The sequence below is a fragment of the Lygodium microphyllum genome, chromosome 30 (genome assembly GCF_053477565.2).
Source record: "Lygodium microphyllum isolate KBCC chromosome 30, Lygodium_microphyllum_v1.1.10, whole genome shotgun sequence".
NCBI lineage: Eukaryota > Viridiplantae > Streptophyta > Polypodiopsida > Schizaeales > Lygodiaceae > Lygodium > Lygodium microphyllum.
In genome coordinates this window covers 117,848,049-117,872,859 of record NC_141164.1, presented here as the reverse complement: position 1 = coordinate 117,872,859, position 24,811 = coordinate 117,848,049, and the positions used below count along the sequence as shown (strand labels likewise).

Sequence of the window (24,811 nt, the reverse complement as noted above, 5' to 3'; positions counted from 1 at the left end):
AGAACCTATGCACCGATATACCTATATAGATGAGGCTCGCTCGCTCCATCTCACAGCCCTCTCACGCTCCCTCTCTGGCACTAGAGAGTCACGAAGATTGACCGCATCACCTAGACTAGAAAGTAGCAAAGGAAAGGGCCACCAAACCCTTCCTTCGACTAAAGAAGCAAATCCCTTTTGCGCCTTGGACTTCTCCTTGCATAGAGGAGCAAAGTCAAAGTCTAAGAGGAAGAGGATGACTCGTCGAAGGAGTTTATATCCCACTTCTTCTTCTTCTTCTCCTGCTTCTTCTGTGAGATTGCTAACTGCTTGCAATCCTTCCACAAGTGGCTCTTCTTACCAAAGTGATAACACTAGGCCTTTGACTTCTTCTTGTCCCCCTTCTCTAAAGCTATAAGAGCCTCACCAAAACCTCCATCATGAGATGGAAGCCTCCCTTGTAAATGCAAAGATGCCTCATGCTCAAGCAACATCAAGGACATGTGTGTGAAGCTCACTGGTATAGATGATGTTTGCGCCCTCAAAGTATTCACCATTTCATCAAACTCCAGGGGAAGCTTATAGAGTACCATTTCCATGAGATGTGCCTTTGGAAGGGCAGACTACATGTGTCGAAGTTGGTCTTGTACTTGTGTAACATGGAGCAAAAATGACTGAATGGTGTCCTTAGGCTAACTTCATCTGTTGGAGCTATCCATAAAGTGTCATTGCACGCAAGGTGGAAGGTGCCTCATACAACATTTGAAGCTTCAACCATACTTTTGAAGATGTCCTATAGGAGGTAACCCTCGGTAAAACTCCTTAGAGATACATCAAAAAAGAGTAAAATAGGCACGTGCATCATCCGTATCCCATGTAAGCACAACGCCCTCATGGTTGTCCTCATCAAAATCTTTTGAAAGTAAAAAAGGAAGCTGAGGACATGGAATAGCTCCACAAACAATGTACCATAAACCCTTTTGCACAAACCCGGGTTTCATGACTCTAGGTTAGATAGTCAAGTCCATGTAACTTATCGTCAATAGAAGTGCATGGAGAAGCCATATGGAGAGGATAAAGAGAAAAGATAGAGGAGTGAGGGGATGGAGAGAGAGAGAGAGAGAGAGAGAGAGTACAACTAACCAAACAGCAAAGACTGTACAAAATGAGAGTTCACACACAGTGATAACCAATACTAGATTAGAAAAGAAGAATGATTGCTGTAGGAAGTGGAAAACACAGCCAAAAAATGCCAAAAATAGTAAAAATAACATGAACAGATAGTCACCCAGCCAGCAGTCAGGAGAAGAACAGCAAAATGCAGTTTGAATTGAGCATTAAATGCAACAGACTGATGTGGACAGGTGAAACAGCTGTTGCAGGCTGAAGACCCAGGCCTGGGTCTTGGGCTAAAAACGCAGGCTGTAAGGGACCACAGACAAGCTGGAAAATACCAAGCAGCAGGTCACCTAATCAGAAGGGGTAAAACAGGCCTATAATCAGCGAAAAAACACAATAGCAAGAGCACAAATCCTGAGCTTTGATATCATGTAACAAGTGGATGCAACAATGGAAGCATAAAACAAGTGCTGAAATAAACTGCTGAACACAAGACAAAAGAGAAAGAAAGAGAGAACATTGTAAAGAAGAGAACTCAAAAGAATGCTCAGGAAATGAAATCCATACACCAAACACAAGACAGTCACTTACAACAATGAGTCATTGGCTGCATGAGCACTAGCACTGGCTCCTCTCTCAACACGAAGTCCACGTGGTGAATAACGATGACTAAGGAGGAGCAGCCCTAATATATAGGCATAAAATAGGCCTCAAATAAATGTTGGCCAGCCAACATTAATGCTGGCCGATTGGCATCATAAGTGCCGAAATTGGCATAAAATGACCACAACAAAAATGCCTAAAATAAGTACAATGTGCCCAGACCTAAATGGCATGCACAAACTCACACATGAGCTGACAATACTACTAACATCCTCGAGGCACAAGAGTTTGGGGTTCAATATTCTTTATTGCATTGTGTGTTTGCTACATTGAGAACATTGTATTCTATTCAATATTCATTCATTATTATTTATTGTGCTCATTGTCTCTGCATTACCCTAACCCTAATTATGTTTATTAATCTGTGCAGTTGTCGTACAATTGCATTGTGTTTTCTACGGTAGTGCATTTCTCTGCAGCAAGTGTTGTATCTTTGACCTCGAACAAATAAACAAAGGCAAACTCTATAGTAGTTGAGGCAACCTTCCAATCTTTGTTGAAACCTTCCTCTGGCTTCAAATGGGGGTATTTCTGCCAACACTTCTCCTCCGGATGAGTGCCTTTCCCGCTATGTGGAAACTTTGGCTTGGACTTCTTTTCATCCTGCTTCTTATTATTCGCCTTCTTATACCCCTTCTTGTTTCCCCCTCCTACACCTACTAGAAAAGCCTTCATGGAGCCGAATCCACTAGCTCCTATCTCTTTGAGTCTCTCATTGTGCTCCAAGACAAGTGGAGTAAGCTCTTCCCAAAGAAGTGTGTCACAAAACCCAAGGGTAAGCAAGTTGATGTCGAAAACATCATACTTAGGAGATGGAAACTAGGTAAGAAGAATCATCGCCATGTCCTCCAATGAGATGGTCCCGACCCGGGGATGCAAGCTCATCTTGCATATCCTCCAACTTATTGATGTGATCCTTCATAGCAGGAGTATCATCAAGAGAGGGCATCCTAAGTTTCTTCTCTAGGGTAATACAATGGTCAAACTTCTTTTGATTGTAGAGAGAAGAGAGCTAAACCAATAGATACACGTGATTTTTAAAAATCCAAAAAGTAAAACACGATTTCTTAAAACCCAAAAAGAGAGCAAGTATAAAATGTTTTTCATACTCCTTGATAACATATGTTTTTCATACATTTTGAATTCCGATTATACGAATATGAATGCAACTATGCAGCTCCCAATGTAAGCTTATATAGTGTGTATAAGGCCTACATTTCAATACAATGATAGAAACAAAGATAAGATAACATGAAATCAAAAACTCAAAAACAAGAGACCTTAGAAAGAATGGCAGAAGTAAGGAAACCTAAAACCAAGACTGAATGTATGTATAGAGATGCCTTTATACATGGGATACAAAATGTGTACTAATGTCAACGGACTTGATCTAGTCCAACCTATGAGACCCACAATAAGGGCCAAAATGTGGTGGACATACAAACCTAAAATCCCATAACAGACCTGATACATACATAGTGCTCCTCTGTCTGCACCTTTAACTAACATCTTCAACATATCCAATCCTTCGTGCCTCTCCACCAAAAAAAAAGGGAGAGAAAGGGGGACAAGGATGGGAGGTGATGGTAGAGGGAAGAGGAAAAGAATACAAAAGAAGTTGCTATAAAGAGCTTATAACAAATGCATACAAAAGTAAAGCATGGACTTGTAACATTACAATGCATCCCATCATAGAGAAGGTATATTCCCATACCCAAACAAGGATATGCTTGACTTAATGCACTTTGTTCTTTGTTCTCTAATAGTTTCCCTCTACCTATAACATAATCAAAGCATTCTTACACATATATTACAAGAACCTGGTATGATATGCTTACCCATAAAAATTGATCTCTAATGACAGTGCTATTTACTCTCAAGTCCAGCTGCAATGCAAACCAAACAGAACATCTTAATAGCACTATTAAATTGTTACTGATAAGACAGCAGAATATAAACAAATTTGCACCTTTAGACAATGTACTTTCTCTCCTATGGTCATCTCAAGGCCTTCATAAGAACGGAATTCAGACACTTGTCCCTGCTTGCACATCAAATAGTTAAGCTTGAAGTTCTTTCTTTTCAACTGAACTACATAAATTGCATAAAACTTTTAGATAAAGTATGGTTATGCACCTGAATTGACTGCACAATATGTGGTAAAAATGAGGCAGGAAGATTCAAATCCTTCACTGTGCGCTTTGCAAAAGCTGTAACTTCATAGTCTGGATCTGCGAATAAAGTTCCAAAATATCAAATCCACACCTCATTCCCTCCTCCTTCCCCTCTCCCTCCCCATTAAGGTTTTTATTAACCCATTATTAAGTTAACCAACTCCAAAAGCACATTAATGCTGAATTATTAATTAAATGGTTTTTTTTTTGGTAGTAGGTCAAATGCACCCCCAATCCTCTATAAATAGGAGACTATGTGAGTGCATCCCCATCCCACTCTCATTATTCCAGCCAGCTATCATCAGCCTTCAGATCACCCACTGCTGTCTACACCCCTCCTCGCATGTATATTTCAGTTATTGGTGCTTCCCGAGCATAGTCACGGCTGTTCGTGCAATTCCTCAGCGAGGCAACCTGATCTGGAGCACTTCAAACGCATCTTCATTGGCAAATACACACCGACCAGCTGCACCACACCTATTTCCAGCCAAACATCATCTAAACAGCTAGACTTGTGTTTCCAGCGATTTGGGCTGACTCTCAGCTACCCCCTTTTTTCCAATATCATCAGAAACTGCCTATTGTGCTTCAAGATCCATTAAAAGTACAACACACTCTCAGAGCTACCATTGGTGTTTCTGACTCCTCTTCCATCTCACCTCATCCCTGGTCCACCCAAAACACACAAGTTTGAGGCCCATTGTATCATATCAGCAAACATGTTGATTGCTCATTCAATCATTCTTCACTCTGAGATCTCTTCACCTTGAGTTCTACTACTTCGATTGTGTTTGTCATACACTATGGAATTCTCTATCTGTGTTCTTTACACGGTATCAAAGTTGTGTACCGATACCTCAACCTTGATCTGAAAGCATGACATTGAAGAGAAGAAAAAATGCAAAAAGGGAAGACGTCTCATCCACTGATAGTCTCATCAAGACCTACCTTCTTCGTCACTAACACTTACTCCGTGGAGGCTCTAAGAGACTAGCAACCAGCTCCTGAAATGCAAATCCCTTCAGCCCAGGTAAGTGAGGATGCCGTGGAAGATCCTGAGGTTTTCTTTGTCTCAAACTTCTTATTGGTGCATGATGTTGTTAAAATCACAAATACCTTGGTTAATTGATTTGTCCTATGCTTTGTATGTTGGGATAAAGGCCCGGTTTAACTCCCGTGTCTAGTACACGCACATTGTACATGTGAATGCACCCTTACATGCCCTAAGTATAAATACATTTTATTCTTTGTGTACCAATACATTGTTGGCACACTCTAATCGAATCGTACTTTCACTTTGCTTACTCACTCTTCAGCCGTCACTCTCTCTCTCGCTCACTCCTGCTCCACCTCCATCTCTCTCAGCTGTGCCCTTCGCTCAACAACTGCTCAACAACTGGTATCAGAGCTTAAGGTTTTGTGCACGCTTCCCAACATCTTCCCAATCGAGAGACACAGCTAACAGGTGATACGCAGTCAACAAGTGAAGAAAACCAGCAGCCGAGCAGAAAACTGTTGGCGGCAGCCAGGCAAGACCAGTCTAGCTGCCTACGGGAACCAGCAGATAGGTCACAACCAGCGTGGAGGCCAGGTGGCACATGGAGACTAGGTGCGCAACTAGGCAGCAGGGTCCAACAGCAACGTGACACAGGCGCACGCAAGGGGGACCAAGGAGAAATCGACAGGTCCATCGGGCAAACGCATCGGTCAGGCGACGGGCAGGTGACGACTGACTAGCGAACAGAACCAGCGGCCGACATCAATCGCGTTAGTCATGCGACGGTCCACGACCCCCTGTCAATTTTCTAAAAATCAAAAATTTCCTTTAATTTTTCAATTACTTGCCTTGGCGGGAGTTCACACGCCGGAGGCACACATCTCAAATCTGTGAAGATTTGAGCCAAAAATTTGGGGCTTTTCCCAAATTTGACATCGTTTATGCCTGTTAGTGACTTTCGAGTCAAAAATTGCAGACATTGTGAGCAATGACCTCAATTAATTTGGGGATTTTGCCAAATTTGTCGGAATTTCACTCTTTTGAGTAAAATTTCTTGACATTGGATCTCATAAATTTGGGGCTTTTCATGTATTGGTAAAGTTTTGCTCAGCTGGGTCAGATTGGCTGACATTCGTGCAATTTTGTACTTGAAATTTTGGGGATTTGCGCAGAATTTGGTAAATTTCTGCATTTTGGCCCGTGTGGTGGCTGGTTCATGTACAAACAGCAGAGATTTACTTCTGGTTGAGAAAGAACAGCAATGTATTTTTCTGGTTCAGCTTGTGCTTCTGCAGATTAGTGCATTTACTCTTGTGTTCGTGATAAAATGGCTACAACTTCTTTCAGTTCAAACATCAAGAGTTTGATGGAGATCAAACAGTTTGATGGTCATGGCTTTGACCTTTTGAAAGACCGTATGTAGGGCATTTTGTTCCTAAAGGATTGTGAGGATGCTTTGCAAGAAGATAAAACCACACTAATGTCTGATGCAGATTGGGCCAGAGTTAATAAAAAGGTTGTGGCTTACATAAAGATGGGTGCCACCGATGACATTCTGACAGACATTAAGGGTTTAGATACAGGTTATGCAATATGCGAGAAGCTGAAAACTACTTATGAGATCACTGCACTTGTTAATCAGCTGCATTTAATGCGCAAGTTGGCGAATATGCAACTAGATGAGTCAAAGCCTGTAGCTGAGCACTTGAGTGCATTTACAAGGATTTTAAATCAGCTCAAATGTGGCAAAAACAATGCTACAATATCCTGTTACAAAAGAAGCAAGCAAAGCCGATCAAAACCAAAGGGGGCAGCAAATTTGGACTTTGATGATAAGTTGAGGGCGATCTTTTTTATCATGACATTGCATGACTCTCGGGAGACCTTGGTGGTTTCACTCAGCAATAACCCCAATCTCTCATATGATGGGGTGAGGGGTTCTATCTTGAATGAAGAAATTAGACGTATGTCTAGTGGAGAAGGCAACAACTCAGCTTATAATATAAGAGGCAGGGCTGAAAAGAAAAATGCAAATGCAAGGCACAAAAACAGGAGCAAGAGCAAAAGAAAGGAAAAGAGTGACGTTACTTGCTATCACTGTGGTCGGAAGGGCTACAAGAAACCTGATTGCAGGTATTACAAGAAGAAACAAGAGAGAAAGAAGAATGCAGGAGATAAAAAGAAGAATGAAGAAAAGACAAATGCATCGCAGACAACCAAAGGCAAAGAAAAGGCCCAAGTGGCCTCTAGTGTGGTCATAGAAGAGCTTTCAGATATAGAGGCAAATGTATTATGTGCAGTTGATTATAATGCCCTTGTATGTCACATGTAGGATATACAGATTACCAAGTCTGATGTGATTGATGCACTTTTGTCACTTGATGATGGTCATAGTTGCATTCGTACTACGTACGGACTAGTTCGTTCCGTACGGTACATATCCGTACCATTTTGTACCAAAAAAGAGGCTATTTTTGGCCTCTGAAGACTAGACCATACAATATCTTCCAACTCCTAAGCCTTATGTTTATTATCATAATTCCAAGTCTCTCTCTCTCACACACACACACACTCTCTCTCTCTCTCTCACACACACGATTGTAACAGTTAACTCATGGTCTCATAGGTCATTTTGGCCTTTTGTAGACGTTAATATATTGTTACATTAATGAATGTAACTTTTGGGGAAACAGGACGATAGATGACCGTCCAGGAGCCTTGGACGCTCGTAGGGGTTCGGGGGGCTTAGGAATGAAAGTAGAAACAAGGCAATTAGAAAGAGAGTTATTAATTAGTATAACTCCTAAGAAATCAATAGCTGGCAACATGCTAGGCACACACGGTTCCTGAATCCTCCTAAGTGTGGCTGGGTGGTAAGCAAAGGAATATCTCTCGTACAGTAAGTGGGAGCTTGCTATGCAAGAAGAGATTAAATCTCTATATGCAAATGATACTTGGGATCTTGTGTCTCTGCCCAAGGGAAGGAAGCCACTTCCAAATAAATGGGTGTACAAAGTAAAGACAGTTGATGGGAAACCCAAGTACAAAGCAAAGCTGGTTGCCAAAGGGTATGCACAAAAGGAAGGGATTGACTTCCAAGAGGTCTTCTCACCTGTTGTGAAGATGACCACTTTACGTATGCTTTTTGCTCTTACTACTGTATTGGACTTAGAGCTGTATCAAATGGATATAAAAACAACTTTCTTGCATGGTGACATTGATGAGGAAATCTACATGAAACAGCCCGAGGGCTTTGTAGTTCCTAGAAAAGAGTAGATGGTGTATAAGTTAAAATGCAGTATGTATGGGCTAAAGCAAGCACCATGGCAGTGGTACAAAAAGTTTAACACTTTTATGCTATCTCATGGGTTTACACGTAGCCATGCAAATCATTGCCTGTACATGAAAAAGGATACAGATGGCAACCCCATCATACTTGTTTTGTATATGGATGATATGTTACTAGCTGGAAAAAGGAAGACTAGCTTGGATGCTCTCAAAAATCAGTTGAAATCAACCTTCTCCATGAAAGATTTGGGCAATGCAGAGCATATTTTGGGCATGAGGATTCGTAGAGATAGAATGCAAAAATTGCCTGTGATGCAGACATGGTGGTGACTTAAGACACTCGTAGGTCCACCAGCGGGTATGTCTTCACAGTTGCTGATGGAGCTGTATCTTGGTGTTCCAGGTTGCAAAACATAGTTGCACTAAGTACCACTGAAGTTGAATACATATCAGCTACTGAAGGTTCTAAGAAAGCTATATGGTTGAGCAAAATTGCAAAAGATCTCGGCATGTCTATGGGTACTGAAGTTTTGGGATGTGATAGCCAGAGTTCTGTGTATTTGGCTAAGAGTGCCATGTATCATTCACACACAAAGCATATACATGTGCGATATTATTTCATCAGACTGATTTTGGAAGATGGTCAACTCACATTGACCAAGATCAAAACACAAGACAACCCTACAGATGTTCTCACTAAAAGTCTAAGCAAAGCTCAGCACGAGCATTGCATACGACTAGTGGAAGTTGGTTAGTTAGAGGTTCACATTGGACCTTTAAGTGGGAGGTTGTTGGGATAAAGGCCCGGTTTAACTCCCGTGTATAGTATACACACATTGTACATGTGAATGCACCCTTACGTGCCCCAAGTATAAATACATTTTATTCTTTGTGTACCAACACATTGTTTGTACCCTCTAATCAAATCGTACTTTCACTCTGCTCACTCACTCTTCAGCCGTCACACTCTCTCGCTCACTCCTGCTCGACCTCCATCTCTCTCAGCTATGCTCTTCGCTCAACAACTGCTCAACATTGTATGCATCAATAAAGGCAAAGTCTCCCTACACCCACTGCACTATGTGAATCCACCTTTAGTCACCAACCTTATCCACCTAGAAACCACTAGTAGAAAGGTACCTACCAAAACCACTAGCCTAAACCACTTGTGTGTAAGCCTATATAAAGGCACTCTTTCTTCTTGAATAAACAAGTCATTTTCATTGTACTACTTGCACTTTGCTTCTCTTGTACTTGTGTACTTTCTCTCCCTCTCATCTCTCTTTCAAACATTTTAACATGGTATATTGAGCAAAATAGAGATATGGATCCATGGATGACCATTGTACGGCCCAACAAGCTCCTAAAGAACAATGGCCACTGCTCTAAGTGGTGGAAGATCTGAAGTGAAGTGCTGCTACTCTGCTCCAATAATGGCTGCCCATGCTACTCTCCAACATCATGCCATTCTTGAGCTGGAATAACAGTTCTTGGTGTCTACAATCATGCTGTTTGTGGTTGTATCCTCTGACACAATGGACGAGCTGCCCCCTTCTCTGCACTGTTCATGCCATTCTTACTAACTGAGGGTTATGCCATCTGTCTGACTACAAGGCTGAACATCAGCTGCTCCAATATGGTGCCATTTGTGCTCCATTCACTGTGGCTAAAACAGTGAAGATCTACTAGCCCAGTTACGAGGTGTGGCGCTTGTCCTTGCCATTGATGCTGCCATGAATCCTGCAGGATCTGCACTTGAAATTACGCCAGCTACTTCCATGAGAAGCTGCCATCCACGCTGTTCAACTAATGTGGAGCTGTTGATTCTTGCCACAATTAGCTGCTAAAATTGCACCTGCTGAAGTCACACTGAAACTGGCGCCATTTGCTGCTGGTATAAGCTGAGTTATTGCTGCCAAATCCTGGCTGAAAATGGAATGAAGCTGCTGCTCTCTGTGTCAGAGTCACTACTGGACTTCATCCCCCTCAGCAGGATCTGCTGTCATGAACCATTAAGCCAGCTGCCACCTACTGTTGTAGTGAACTACTGTCAGATCACGCCCGCTGCTGCTGGTATCAGTCAACTGATTCTGCTGCTGCTGAATGTTCGTGCTATCACTGCAGTCCTGAGAATGAGCTTCATTTTATCTAGTCTGCCTCATACAATCAGATCTACCAATCTGCACAACTGAATACTGCTCTACTGCATTCACTGTGGTTATTGGTGTTAATGGTCTCCTGATTTGAAATATGGTATTCAGATCTGAGCATCAGTCAGCTCATCTCTCTGCTGTCCTGAGCTACAGTGAGATGTCCATATTCCTACTAAGATCCTGTGTTTCTAAACACAGCATTATGGCTTCTAATGGTGAAAATGGTTCCACCAAGTTTAGAGGTTATGCCTTTCATACTTGCAGGAATTGAACTTAAGGTTGAAGAAGACATTGCTATTGGTGTCTTGCTTAAATCCCTGCCTGAAGAGTATGACCATATGGTCACTACTCTTTATCAAGTTGCCCTCTCCTAGGCTCGTTGAAGTTGAAGCCTCTCTTCTAGAAGAAGAGAAAGGACTGAAGTTCAAACAAGAGATCAATGCAACTCGAAAGCATGAGGCCTTCTACACCAAAACCAAGTTCAAAGGGAAGAACAAGGTCAATCATAATGAGCTCATTGTGTGTAACTTTTGTTACAAAATCAGGCTGTCAGAGTGGAACAAGTTCATCACCAGCTACGAATGCGTACTCCAGAAGATGAGGATCCACAGGACGGCCTGGCAGATGAGGGAATCTGACCCCAGATGGGCCAAGAACTGCAAAACACAGCCTGGATGAAATATTAGGTGTCTACCGGAGATAGTGCCAATGCCAGGGAGGGCCCAAAGTGCAAAACACAGTCCCAGTCAGAGATTATGGTGTGAGAGTGCGCAACCGAAGAAAGAACTCACAAAGGAAGAGAGAGAGAGAGACACAATCTGCCAGAGAAGAAGATAAGAAACTTGCACTGAACAAGGAACAAATGCTAAGTATAGAAGGAGGACTGATTAGTCCCTGCACACTGCACACAGCCCACAGTGTAAGTGAGGGCACTGGATCAGGCTGATGATGACAGCAGCACCGGAGACGGAGGAAGATGACGGAGTCGAAGTGTGCACCTACCAGAAGGAAGGAAGATGACCTAATGATAATGAAGTGTGGAGAGGGGCAGGTTATAAATATCCAATAATCCCCAAATCTGGCCAACATGCCCCAAAAGGATGCCAAAAAGCTGGCTGACCAGCATTTAATCCTGGTTGTGCTAGTAAAAATGCCAGAAAAATACAAGTGGCACAGAAAAATCCCAAAAGGCAAGGACAATGTCCGACAAGCAAGGACAACCTGAGAAATGCAAAAACTGCACAAGCAAAGCACATTGGAACCCAAAAACCGGAGGAAATGCATAGAAATGCACATAGATGGCCACTCTAGAGTGAGTAGCCTCCCCCATCAAAACACATGACAGACCTATCAGGGCTCCAAAAGTCCTCGTCTGAGTCAAACTGAGGTTCACAGGCAAGAGATGACAAGGCATGACAAACATGACTACTAACACCCCCTCTCAGATCCTAGATGTGGCATAAGGCCAAGGAAGAAACGGATCCTCGGGTGGCAAGAGAAATGCCAATGTCGATGAAGTCTGTCAATGAAGAATGTTGATGAAGAAGCTCCTCACGATCCGTGGAAAACCCCTCTAAAACACTAGGGGCCAAGGAATCCACAACCGCATCACCAAGATCGTTCCCTAAAAGGGATCCCCCGGGTATGAGGGAACCACTGGAGGAGAGGGTGGGGGATGGGAAGGAACCTATGGAATAGATGGTGCACAAGCGGAAATGGGTGTAGGAATAGACAACTGCATCGAAGGACCTGGCATAAGAGAAGGGGAATGAAGCATGTAAAGCCCACTCTTCTATCGCAATGACAACCCCTACAATAGAATCCTCAAGACAAACGACCTACTCAATGGAGACAACTCAGGTACCAAGCCTAGTAAGGCCATAAACTAAGAGGAGTAAAAAGCCCAAGTATGGAACATAAAGAGCCTATGAAAGGGAGCTCGATGCACGGTTGGGAAACAAAGATAAAGTGCCAACACCACAAATAGACATCGAAACAATGTCACCAACAGTGACAGAACCCTCAAAAGGGCACAAATCCTGCAACAAATCACCTCGTGAAGTCATATGACTAGAAACTCCACTATCGACCAGCCAAGGCCTCTCAGAAGTCCAGGCAACCACTGAAGAAGGCTCCTCCAAGTCAACAATATAAAGGAACACTAACTCATGGGTAACCGCTAGAGTAGACGTAGAAGGCCCAAACGTTTTACCTCCATCATTCGCTCCCACATGAAGGTGAGGGTACTTCTTTCAACATTTCTCCTCTAGATGTGTCTCCTTCCCACAATATGGGCATTTAGGCTTCTCTAAGTCGGAGTCAGAGCCTAAAGAACTCTCCTGTCTTTTAGCCTTTGATTTCCCTTTCTTCTTCTTCTCCCCTCCGGAACCAGTAACAAAAGCTTTGGTGGAGGTGGATCCACTAGCTACCTCTTTGGCATACTCATCGTGCTCCAAAACAAGCAGGGCAAACTCCTCCCATAGAAGCTTCTCACGAGTCCTCGATGTAAGAGAGCTGGTGTAGAAGACATCAACCGGGAAGATAGCAACTAAGTCAAAAGAATCATGGCCATATCCTCTAAAGAGATCATCTTGCCAAGGGATGCAAGCTCATCCCTCATGTCCTCTAACCTTTTGATATGATCATTCATGGAAGGAGAATCATCAATAGCGAGCATCTCTAATTTCTTCTCAATCCAGTGGGCAAATGTCTTATGATAGTAAAAGAAAGCAAGCTTTGTCCACACTTCTGCTACTTTCTACAACATGTGCACATGTACTAGGACAGAATCTTCTAAGCTCATAAAGAGAAAAGATCGCGCTCTAGAGTTGAGCCAATCCCATAAGGCCACATGATCCTACACGACCAAAGCAAGTAGTTTGAACCATCAAGCTGGTCCTCTTTGGGTAAAGAAGGAAGTATGGGTATCTATATAAAGGGTGCCATGAATGGCATATAAAGACCAACGGAATGGGCCTTCTGTGAAGCATGTCAAGAATAACAGGTATGCTCTAATACCATGTCAAAATAAGCGACAATGCAAAGAGACAGTAGGGTTTGCGGGAGTAACACAAAGTGTGTGTGGCAAACACTAAGAGAGAAGAGACTCAAAAACACGAAAAACACGAGGAGGATGCACTCAATCATGCTATGAGAAGAAAAGCTGATACAGCGGAGCCGAAGCTCAAAAGATAACTGCACTATCCTGTCTAAATCAGACGGCAGCACTTGTGGGAAATCTACATAGTGAAGAGAGAGAAGCGTAGTCCTCCAAGCAATGGGCTATCAAAGTAATCACTGGAAGGTGAAAGACAACTGTCGAGGGAGTGGACCGCAATCCTCTGATGCCATCGGAGATGTGGAAGATGATCACTAGCTATCGAGGGAGCGAACCGCAATCCTCTAATGCCGAGGAGTAATCTAGTCAGCAAAATGCAAATCCCAGAGTGTTGAAGCTGTCAAACATGGGGAGAGCAGCCCAATTGTTGACGCCAAGTGGACAATGATGACGCCAGATGATGGAGGATGAGTTGGGCTGCAAAAACGTAGGTCCCAGCAGCCTCTATGATAGACGAGTGATGCCAAGTGATGGAGAAGTGATGCCAGGTGATGGAGGAGAACTCCACAATGAAAAGCACAAGTGAAGGTGGAGCCTGATAGAAAAGGGTGTTGACGCCAAGCAAATGATGGTGATGCCAAGTGGAAGATGCTCCAAACGCAAGGCCTGATGCCAGAACAAGGCGCCCAAAGCAGAAGAGGAAGGGTGAAGGCAACCACGAGTCACGAACCACAATGTCCTCCTAAAGGGGTGCAAGACCAGTGGAAGGGGTTGGGGAGAGAAGGGAAGTGGTGGTGGTGACCGAAGGTGTTTAACAATGACTGAAGAGAGAGAGAGGTGGTGAATGAATGAAGTGACTGTCTATTTATAGGCATAAGCTGTCTAAGGTGGCACACCACTATGTGGGCACCCACTAAAAAAGTGGCCAAAATGTGGACACCAACCTTTTTTGGGGTCGTCAATACGAAACCCTAAATGAAGTGTGAGAACTGAAAAAGTGGTTTCTCAACAAAAACATGGAGAGAACAAGGAGTAGAGGAATCTCGTACAAACGGGCTAGATGGCCTCCAATCATCGTATGAACTAGCACGAAAATCTCTCCGTCGCTCACAGAAAGGGACACAAACCTCATCCTTTGAGTCAACAAAGAACTAGTGATAAGACATATTCAATACCCTGTAAAAGAAACACCCACAAAAACTGCATTTGGATAAGACATGCCCTCGAACAATGGAAAGCAGCTACACGATCTCGAAAGATTCAATGTAGATAGTGTCAGAGTGAAGCAATGTGGAAGCAAATGACCAAGACAAAGAGTGAACAGAGAGAGAAGAGAGAGAGAGAGAAAGAGACAGTGAAACGCAGAAAAACTACGGTGAAGAATGCAGTATAAGGATGCAGAATTATACACGGGTGCAAAGAGAATATCTGCATATGTCTCCACCTCGAAGATCTCGGTCTCCGTCAGCCCCGAGGGCAATCTCCACGGTCTGCAACCCAAAATCTATGGGACACAACTAATTGAGACTGCTGGAGACAAAGCCTATAAATAGGCTGAAAAAAATGATCAGATAAATACAAGTCGGCTGCAATTAATGCAACCAACTACTACAGTTCGACTACAGGCCACATGGCACCTAGCCGACTACTTGCCACGTGGCGCCTGCCTGTCTGGGTGATGACTAGCTAATGTCAAAAGATGACGTACCAACAAGACAGTGGGTTGACGGGGAGGAATGCAGAGTGAACTCGGCAAACATGGAGAAGAGAAGAGAAGAGAGAAGAAACTCTGATGAATGGAATGATGAAGTTCTGAATCATGGAGTGAATGTGATATAAGGGACCAAGGGTGCCGTAGGACAAGGAAGATGATGAAAACAGCCATGAACCACAAACCGCAATGTCCTCTTAAAGGGGTGTGAGGGTAGTGGAGAGGCTAGAGAGAAGAGGTGATGAACTGAATGAATCAGCCGTGAGGAATGAATGAGAGAGTGGTCTATAAATAGGCACAGTCAGTCTAGGATGGCGCCCCTTTTTGGGGCTGCAAACCCTAAACGCAAAAACGCAAAAACGCAAACTGCGGGTGAAGGGTGAAGGGTTTCTCAACACCCCCTCTCAGGCCCAAAAAGGGGAACAAGAGAAGAGTGAGGTGGAGATGCAATGCTACATGCTGAAGAATACTCAGGCAGCAGGTGCCACTTGGACAGTGTCCCTTGGGGGGAAATTGTTCACTTGCCCAAGCGCCCTAGTACAAAGATGATGAAAACATGCAATGCATAGGAGGAATGTCGGACTTTGTGTGGTGCCGAGAAACATAAGGATATGCCGTACTCAATCTCGGGAGGTGGCTCCATGCTGGCCAAGGGACGAAGGCAAGAAGAAGAGGAGGAAGAAGATGTAGAGGATCTCGAAGATCCAAGATTTCCACCGAAAAGGAAACATGCAGAAAAGAACAGTAGACAAAGTGAACTAGAGAACCCAAAACTCAACCTCGGGAGAGAAGCCCACTAGCTCTATGTATCCATGCTGGAAGGAATATGAAGACCTTGTCACCAAGTTGCGGCTGAACCTCTGAGGTCCCGATCTAAGTGGTACCTGAAGATCCTAGGTATTAGTAGAAGAGATGATTGGTCGAAGACAGCCACCCCAAGAAAGTAGAGGATGGGTGAAGAACTTCATGTGGAGTAGGTTTCCTCTCTGAGATGGAAGATGAAGAGGTCCCCCATTGAAGTCGAAGAAGTAGATGCCCCCTCAGAGGGCAAACAAATAATATCCCCCTCAGAATCCCCCTCTGAAGTAGATAGGAAATCCAAAAACTCATGGATCACGGACTCCGAAATGTCTAATGACGAAGGAAGTACCGCTGGTCGTGCTGAAGAAGGTATCTGGGGTGCCGAAGAGCTCCCAGAGGTAGCCTCTCGAACCTGAGTAGTTGAGGATGGGGAAGGGTGGGGAAGGGTGGGGCTCAGAATGAGCAAGAGATGGGCAACAGTCGTTGGCTCTCAGTGAAGCAGATTGGGTAGCAGAAGAAGAGGAAGGAGTCGAGCAACCACCGTCTCTTGAAGGAGCGGACTGACAAGGAGACGATATAAAACAATCACTGTCTCTCGATGGAGCGGACTGCAGATCTGTAGGTCATGGAAGTCACTGTACTTGAAAATAAGTGGGAGAAGACTACCATTGGCATTGTGATGATCTCCAGGAGGTCGTAGCGCCAATCGATCCTCCATGTGCTCAAAAGGACTTAGTGCGCATCGGATGTGTCTTATTGCCTTGAGCATAGTACTCTGATAGCCGATGCAAAATGATCTCTGTGGCCCAGAAAGGAGAGGTGGCACAAGGAGTGCCTAGTGGAAGACGCATGTACTCGGGAGGGGTGGGAAGCAAAGGTCGAAGTCGGCAAGCATCGGTGGTGTATCCGGTGATGCCATAATAGGAGCACCCAATAGTCTGGTCATCTATTGGTAAAGAAGCCATGGATACTAGTGTGCCTTGCTGAAGAAGGAAGAGGTCAGCCACCATGAACCACGAACCGCAATGTCCACCTCAAGGGGTGTGAGGGCAGTGTGAAGCATGAACCGCGATGTTCACCTCAAGGAGTGGGAGGATAGTGGAAGGGCTAGAAGTGAGCTGCCAGTGGGAGGAGAATGTGACCAGCAGTAAGAGGTTGCAACCAATAGAAAAATGCAAGAAAGGAGAGAGAAATACTAAAAACGCGAGCAAGACAGCCTACAAGAGAGAAAAAGACTAAAAACGTAGGCAACAAGTAAGAGAAAGACTAAAAATGCAGGCAACAGGAGATTTATTCGTTTCTCCAAGAAAAGCTGGGATATTGGGGTTCTATGGCCGATCCGCAGCTCTATGTGCACACTTCTGAGGGTGGTCGTGTGTTGTTTATTTTGTATGTTGATGACTTGATTGTTATAGGTGACCATGCCTAGAAGGTCGCAGAGACGAAGGCAATCTTACATCAGAAGTTCGAGATGACGGATTTAGGAATTTGCCATTTCTTTTTGGGCCACGAGATTTATCAGACTTAGAGGGGGATTTTTATCTCTCAATAGAGACATGTCCAAGAGCTCTTGGTGACTTTTGAGATGGAGGATTGTCGGTTCATTTCTACTCCTATGGATCCGAATTGGAAGGCGACTTTCCACTCAGATTCTTCTTTGGCGGATGCTATCCACTACCATTAGCTGATTGGATCGTTGATTTGGTTCCTTAATACACGGGTTGATCTATGTTTTGCTGAAGGTCTCTTGGTTGGGTTCATAAGTGCACCTCAGCAAGTGCATTGGCAGGCTGCTCAGAGGATACTACGGTTTTTGAGGGGGACCTCTTACCTAGGGATTTGCTATCCAGTAGGTCCAGGTTCTTTTGATCTTGTTCTTGCAGGTTGGAGTGATTCGGATTGGGTTGGCGATGTGGACCATAGGCGGTCTACTACAGGCTATTGTTTTACCTTGGATGCTGGTGTTATGTCTTGGAGTAGCAAGAAGTAGCACATGGTAGCCCTATCTTCGACTAAGGCAGAGTATCGAGCCGCGTTTTCTACCACACATGAGATTGTGTGGCTTCGACGACAATTGTTGGAGGAGCTTGGTGATCCCAAGCTCGTCCTACTCTTTTGTGGTGCGACAATGAGAGTTGCATTGCCTTCGCATGGAATCCTGTATTCCATGCCCGGACGAAACACACAGAGATCCAGTACCACTTCATTAGGGAGAAGCTTTTGGATGAGACCATCGATGTGGAATACTGTAAGACTGAGGGCAATCTTGCAGATCTGTTTAGGAAGGCACTTCCCCATGCTCTACTTTGCCGACATTCAGATTCCTTCGCCTTATGCCTTGTCCATGATCCGAGAGGGGGCGTTAGTTGTTGAGAAACCCTTCACCCTTCATCCGCGTTTTTGCGTTTTTGCATTTTGCGTTTAGGGTTTGCAGCCCCAAAAAGGGGCGCCATCCTAGACTGACTGTGCCTATTTATAGGCCACTCTCTCATTCATTCCTCACGGTTGATTCATTCAGTTCGTCACCTCTTCTCTCTAGCCTCTCCACTACTCTCACACCCCTTCAAGAGGCCATTGCGGTTCGTGGTTTGTGGATGTCTTCATCATCTTCCTTGTCCTATGGCACCCTTGGTTCCTTGTATCACATTTACTCCATGATTCAGAACTTCATCATTCCACTCATCAGAGTTTCTTCTCTTCTCTCTTCTCTTCTCTTCTCCATGTTTGCCGAGTTCACTAACAAGGCGAGCCTTTATCCAAAGAGCCATCCATATGGTACTTGGTCTTGAAGACCTGTTTGACACCAATCACCTTCTTATGAGAGGGACGAGGCACAAGGTACCAAGTGCCATTCCACTCAATAGCCTCCAACTCAACTTCCATCGTTGTCTGCCAATGATCTAACTATAAAGCCTTCTTCATGGAGGTAAGCTCTCTATCTTGCATAACACGAGACATTAAACAGTAGTTAGAGTAAACAAGCTCCATATAATATGCCCAGTGCCTCAGTGACCTCCGCCATCCCCATCCTGCGGTTACCACTCCTCAAGAACCCCCTCGATCCTTGAATCTCAGAGCATGTCACAAGCCCAACAAGGAGGAGGCCGGATCTCGCCTCGGTGCTCTCCATCTACTGAAGTTTCTAGAAGGTCCACCAACAGCGTAGGAGCAATTGGTGAATCTAGTGGCTAGGAACTAGGCTCCTCGTCCGAAGAAGAGTCCTCAAGAGACACAGGCCCGAGAGAGGAACAGTCGTTGGGGCCTAGCTACCATCACGATCTCCAAGTACAAGGTGGTCCTCACTCCCCTCTAGGGCTAGAACCTCCACGGACCGAACATCACGGCTCATGTAGACATCCTGCTTAACAGGATTATACAATTGATAGCCTTGAGACTGCAAGCTAGAGCCCACAAACACCTATCTTTTGGAAGTTGCTTCAAATTTGTCACATAGTGCCTTCAAGATGTGAACATAGGCATCATACCCAAAAACCTTGAAATAAGAAACATCTGGCTTTGACCCAAAGTACATCTCACAAGGAGTCATACCAACAACAGCAGAAGTAGGGGAACGATTAAGGATATGAACTGCAGTAGCCACAACCTCAGCCCATAGACACTGAGGTGTTTGACAATACTCCATCATGGTACAGGCCATCTTAATCACACTACGATTCTTCCGCTCCAAGATGCCATTCTCCTGAGGGGTGTTTGTATTGGCAAACTTCTGGTAAATACTATGATCTGTACAAAAACGAGCAAACTCATTAGAAACAAATTCTATGTCCTTATCTGATCATAAGGACTTCAACTTCCGCCTCGATTGATTCACCTCAAAAAGCAACCAATCCTTAAAGTTGGAGAAAGCCTCCGACTTCAGCTTCAAGAAATAGGCCCATATCATCATGTTGTAATCATCCACAATTAGCATGAAATACTAGCCCCCTCTAAGGGACTCTGTCCTCATCGGTCCACAAAGATCGATAGAAACAAGCTTTAAGGGTGCTGAAGACCACCTCGAAGCCTTGTTGGGAACAACATCACGAGTCTACTTCACACAGATGCAAGATACACAAGGCTGCTAGCTTACCACAATATCCGGCAAACCTTGAATAAACTAATCCTTAGCTTACCACAATATCCAGCAAACCTTGAACAAACTAATCCTTAGATGCCTTTCGAAGATAATCATAATTGAGGTAGCCAAACCGAGCATGCAAAGAAGAAGAGAAGTCAAGGCAGAAGAATACCACAACCTATAGACTCCATTCTCCTCGTAACTTGAAGAAAGAACCTGTCTCAATCCTCAATCAAGAATCCAAAAAGAATCCTCATCAAATTCAACCAAAAGGCCAAGGGCACAAATCTTGTGCACCAAGAGAAGATGATACCCCAAAGCCAACACATAAAGTACCTTGGATGCATGGGCACCACCACGTCCATTTGAAATAAGATACATGTTGCCCCATCCCTAAATAGTAATAGACGAACTATCACCGATGAGAATTTGACTATGAGAAGGCTACAAATGAGTAACACCTACTGAAGAAGTAGTCATGTGCCAGGAGGCACCACTGTCAACAATCCACTCCCGAGTGAATGGAGCGCTCTGAAATCCTTTGAAGATTTCTCATTCTTCTCCTTCTCCTTCTTCTCCTTGTCGAAGCAATCCTTCTTCCAATGACCTATTTTACCACAAATGTGACAAGTAGACTCCTTGTCTTTGTCCTTCTTAGATTTGTCCTCCTTCTTCTTTTGGTCCTTCCCCTTCTTCTTTAGGTCCTTCCCCTTCTTCTGAGAGAATTGACCAACCAAAGCCTCACATTTCGAAGCATTGGTTCCTTTCAGTTGCTCCTCTTGGTCCAAGATCATAGGAACCAACTCTTCCCACCGAAGAGTCTCAAACCGCCCTCAAGCAATCAAGGTGGAATAAAAACCACTGAAGCGAGGCAGAAACTGTCAAAGGAGAGTTATCGCCATGTCTTCAGAAGTGATCACATTTCTTGCATTTTGAACTTACATCTGAAGAAAACCACTGAAGCGAGGCGGTAACTGTGAAAGGAGAGTTATCGCCATGTCTTCAGAAGTGATCACCCTTCCTGCGTTTTAAACTTGCATCTGAAGCTGCCTTAGCTTGTTGATATGCTTCCGCATGGATGATGACTTGTTGACACTCATGGTCCGCATCTGCACTTCCAAAGAGACTTGTTTCATGACGGTCATCCGATTATACATCTGATCCAACTCCATCATATCTCCCGAGCCACCGTCAAATGCTCTATATAAGAGAGAATAACTGTAGTACATGAAAGAAATAAAAACGAGTGAATGTGAGAATTGAGTTTATCCCAATGTGTCTGAGCCTTTGCCAACTCCACCTTCTCATTGGAAGAAAGTCGGAACTCATCACACGAAGAAGGACGATGGATAGCCTCCGTAACAAGCTCCGCCAAATCATAGGACTCCATTATGGCAAGCATCATGACCTGCCAGATATGGTAGTTCTCACCATCTAGCTTTTGATCTGAAGGAAGAGCCGATAGGACGATAGGCACCTTCTTGTCCATGATCACCTGAAATTCTGTCTCGGCCTCAGAAGACATCTTCACCTACAATGCCTTAACCAACACAAAGAGCAGTCCCCTCTGATTGTGAAAATACAGCCTCCTAGGGCTATGGTTTGCTCGTCCCGCTCCTTCAATCACCAAATGCGATGAAAATGTAAAATCTGCACTTGAAGGCCCAAAACGCAGCCTTCTTCCTTCTCTAATGGCAAAAAAAAAAACAACAGTAGCTTCAACAAATCTTCTCTTTTCTCACATACCCACGCTCACCTCAGCCTTACTCTGATGTGCAGCCCAACTGCTCGCACTTGAACGCTGAAAACGCAGCCTTGTGTCGCCTTGAAATCTCCTCTTTAGATAGGTCTACCCTAGGTCAGTCCTTCAGTGCTCTGATACCATGTCAGAGTGAGGCAATGCAGAAGCAAATGACCAAGACAAAGAGTGAACAAAGAGACAAGAGAGAGAGAGAAAGAGAGTGAAACGCAGAAAATCTACAGTGAAGAATGTTGTATAAGGATGCAGAATTATACACGGGTGCAGAGCGAATAGCTGCATATGTCTCCACCTCGAAGATCTCGGTCTCTGTCATCCCCGAGGGCAATCTCCACGGTTTGCAGCCTGAAATCTATGGAACACAACTAACTGAGACTGCTTGAGACAAAGCCTATAAATAGACTGAAAATAATGATCAGAAAAATACAGGTCGGCTGCAATTAAGAAAGCTAACTGCTGTAGTCCGACTACAGGCCACATGGCACCTGGCCGACAGTCTGCCACGTGGCACCTACCTCTCCAGGTGATGACTAGCTAATAGATAGTTTGTCTAGAAAAAAATAGATGTCCCTTGCAACCACAGAAGTGTCAGAAGTGGTGCAGCAATGGAAGCGTAAAGAATATGCTGAAATAAAAGCTGAAACACAAGACAGAAGAAAGAAAGAATGAATGAACACAGTAGACAGATGAGAACTCAGATGTATGCTCGGGAAATGGAATCCATATCGAACACGAGACAGCAGCATACAACGGTGAGTCACTGGCTGCGTGGGCTCCTCAGCACCGGCTCCTCTCTCCCAGAAGGATCTCCACTGATGGCTGAAGCACCGAAGACTGTGGAGGAGGAGCCCTATAAATAGCCACAAAAGTGGGGAGCATAAAATGCAGGTCGGCCAGCATTTAATGCTGGTCGGCCAGCAATAAATGCTAAAAATACATCATAAATGGCCACAAAAATGTGCCATAAAATACTGCATAAAATGCTACATAAAATGCCCAGCCTCTGCACACAGACTCACACCATGAGCTGACTAATATCTGCTAACACCCTCTCTCAGATCATGTGTGATCGAATACAATGAAATAGTACAATGATGGAGAATCATAAACTACACAACAAAGAAACACCAGAAGGACCATGGATGTCCAAGCGGTGAGTGGCCAGCCCACCACCAAGATGCCTCGGAGAGTATCTGATGTCGATGTCGATCGTACCAACAACACCGGAAAATAGAGAAGACTCATAGCAGCTCTCTGTGTAATGTCACCTATGTCACTCAGGACATACAAAGCCAATCTGCCAAACATGTCTCTGAACATGTGACCATGGAGTTCCTGCCTTTGGCCAAACCACCAAAGTGTCCCCTCATGTGAGCTCCAGACGAAAGCCTCTCGCTCTCTGTCAAGAAGAACAGCTCATCATGAACCCAGAAATCAACTCCAGTCTCTAGGATTTCACTGCCAGATACCGTCGATGCGTCAAGGACGTCCCTCTCTGGAACTTGTGCACCTGTATCAAAATATAGATGAGGCACTGCAGCCCCACCAACACCCGCTCACACTCCCTCTCTGGCACAAGAGAGTCGTGAGGGATGGCCGCATCACCACCACTAGAAAGCAGCCGAGGAAGGGGCCACCAAGCCCTTCCCGCGATCCGAAGAAGAGGATCCCTTCCGCGCCTTGGACTTCTCCTTGGTCGGAGGATCCGAGTCGGAGTCTGATGAAGGAGAGGACTCATCGGTAGAGTCAGCATCCCGCTTCGTCTTCTGCTCCTTCTTCCTGGAAGCCGCTAACTTCTTGCAGTCCTTCCGCAAATGTCCCTTCTTGCCACAGTGGTAACACTGGGCCTTCGACTTCTTCTTCCCGTCACCCCTCTCTAAAGCTACATAAGCCTCACCTCCATAATGTGCCGGAAGCCGCCCCTGTAATCTCAAGGATGCCTCATGCTCAAGAAGCATCGAGGTCATATGTGTAAAACTGACAGGAGTCGATGATGTCTGCGCCCGCAAAGCAATGGCCACTCCATCAAACTCCGGGGGGAGCTTGTAGAGGACCGTCCCGACAAGATGCACCTCGGGAAGAGCAGATTGCATGTGCCGAAGCTGGTCCTGTACCTGCGTAACACGAAGAAGAAAAGACTGAATAGTATCTTTCGGCTCAAACTTCATCTGCTGGAGCTGGCCATAAAGTGTGACGGCCCGCATGGTGGAAGGTGCCTCGTACATCTGCTGCAACTTCTGCCATACTTCAGGAGATGTCCTACAAGAGGTAACCGCCGGTAAGACCGCTTTAGAAATACACCGAAGCAACGCCGAGTAAGCACGGGCATCGTCCGAGTCCCATGTGAGCACCGCTTCCTCATGATTGTCCTCATCAAAGTCTTCAGGAAGAGGAAAAGGACGGAGAGGTCGAGCAAGAGCTCCACAGACGATGTACCATAGCCGCTTCTGCACAAACCAAGCTTTCATGACAGCACTCCATATGAGATAATCAGGTCCATGTAACTTATCTTCACTTGAGGTGCACGGAGGGGCCATCTGGAGGAGGTAGAAAAGAGAAGTAGAAGAAAAGAAGGTCGTTTGGAGAGTGAGCACAGCCAAAACGCAACCAAAAACACCAAAAATAGTGAGTTCACATGCAATATAACCCAAAGGCTGACCAAAATAAGCCAAAAGCTGCTGCACAAAGTGAAAAAATCAGGTTAAAACTGCCAAAAACAGCAAAAACGGCCTGAATAATCAAAAAAACAGGCAAAAATAATGCTGTAAACAGCAAAACACAGGCTGCAAACTGAAGAAACAGGGGCTAAAGACTGTTGCCAGCAGTTTGATGAAGGAAACACGGGCAGCAAAGAGTGGAACAGCAGTAAACACAAATCTGTCCAGAAAAACGCAAAAAGCAAATGCTGAAACACTGTCGCCAGCAGCAAATCAGCAGTCGCCAGCAGGAAGGACAGCAGTCGCCAACAGGAAGAACAGCTGGCTGATCAGCAAGAAGGGTGTAATTCCTGAAATCAACAAGAAAACACAGC

At 44.6% G+C, this 24,811-nt stretch overlaps 1 protein-coding gene across 3 annotated transcripts in view; it reads right to left on the bottom strand.

The window, feature by feature from the left end:
- BSH (transcription regulatory protein SNF5, putative (BSH)) overlaps window positions 1-24,811 on the bottom strand; it is a 65,325-nt gene that overhangs the window by 27,890 nt on the left and 12,624 nt on the right. For all 3 annotated transcript variants that reach the window (XR_015689653.1, XR_015689652.1, XM_087672333.1), the window contains exons 3-5: window positions 3,898-3,992; window positions 3,731-3,802; window positions 3,600-3,647 (exon numbers count right to left, since the gene is read on the bottom strand). Coding sequence is in view for 1 of the 3 variants with exons in the window: in XM_087672333.1 (XP_087528459.1) it covers window positions 3,600-3,647; window positions 3,731-3,802; window positions 3,898-3,992 (215 nt within the window). In the remaining 2 variants the exon portion in view is untranslated. The remainder of the gene's footprint in view (window positions 1-3,599; window positions 3,648-3,730; window positions 3,803-3,897; window positions 3,993-24,811) is intronic.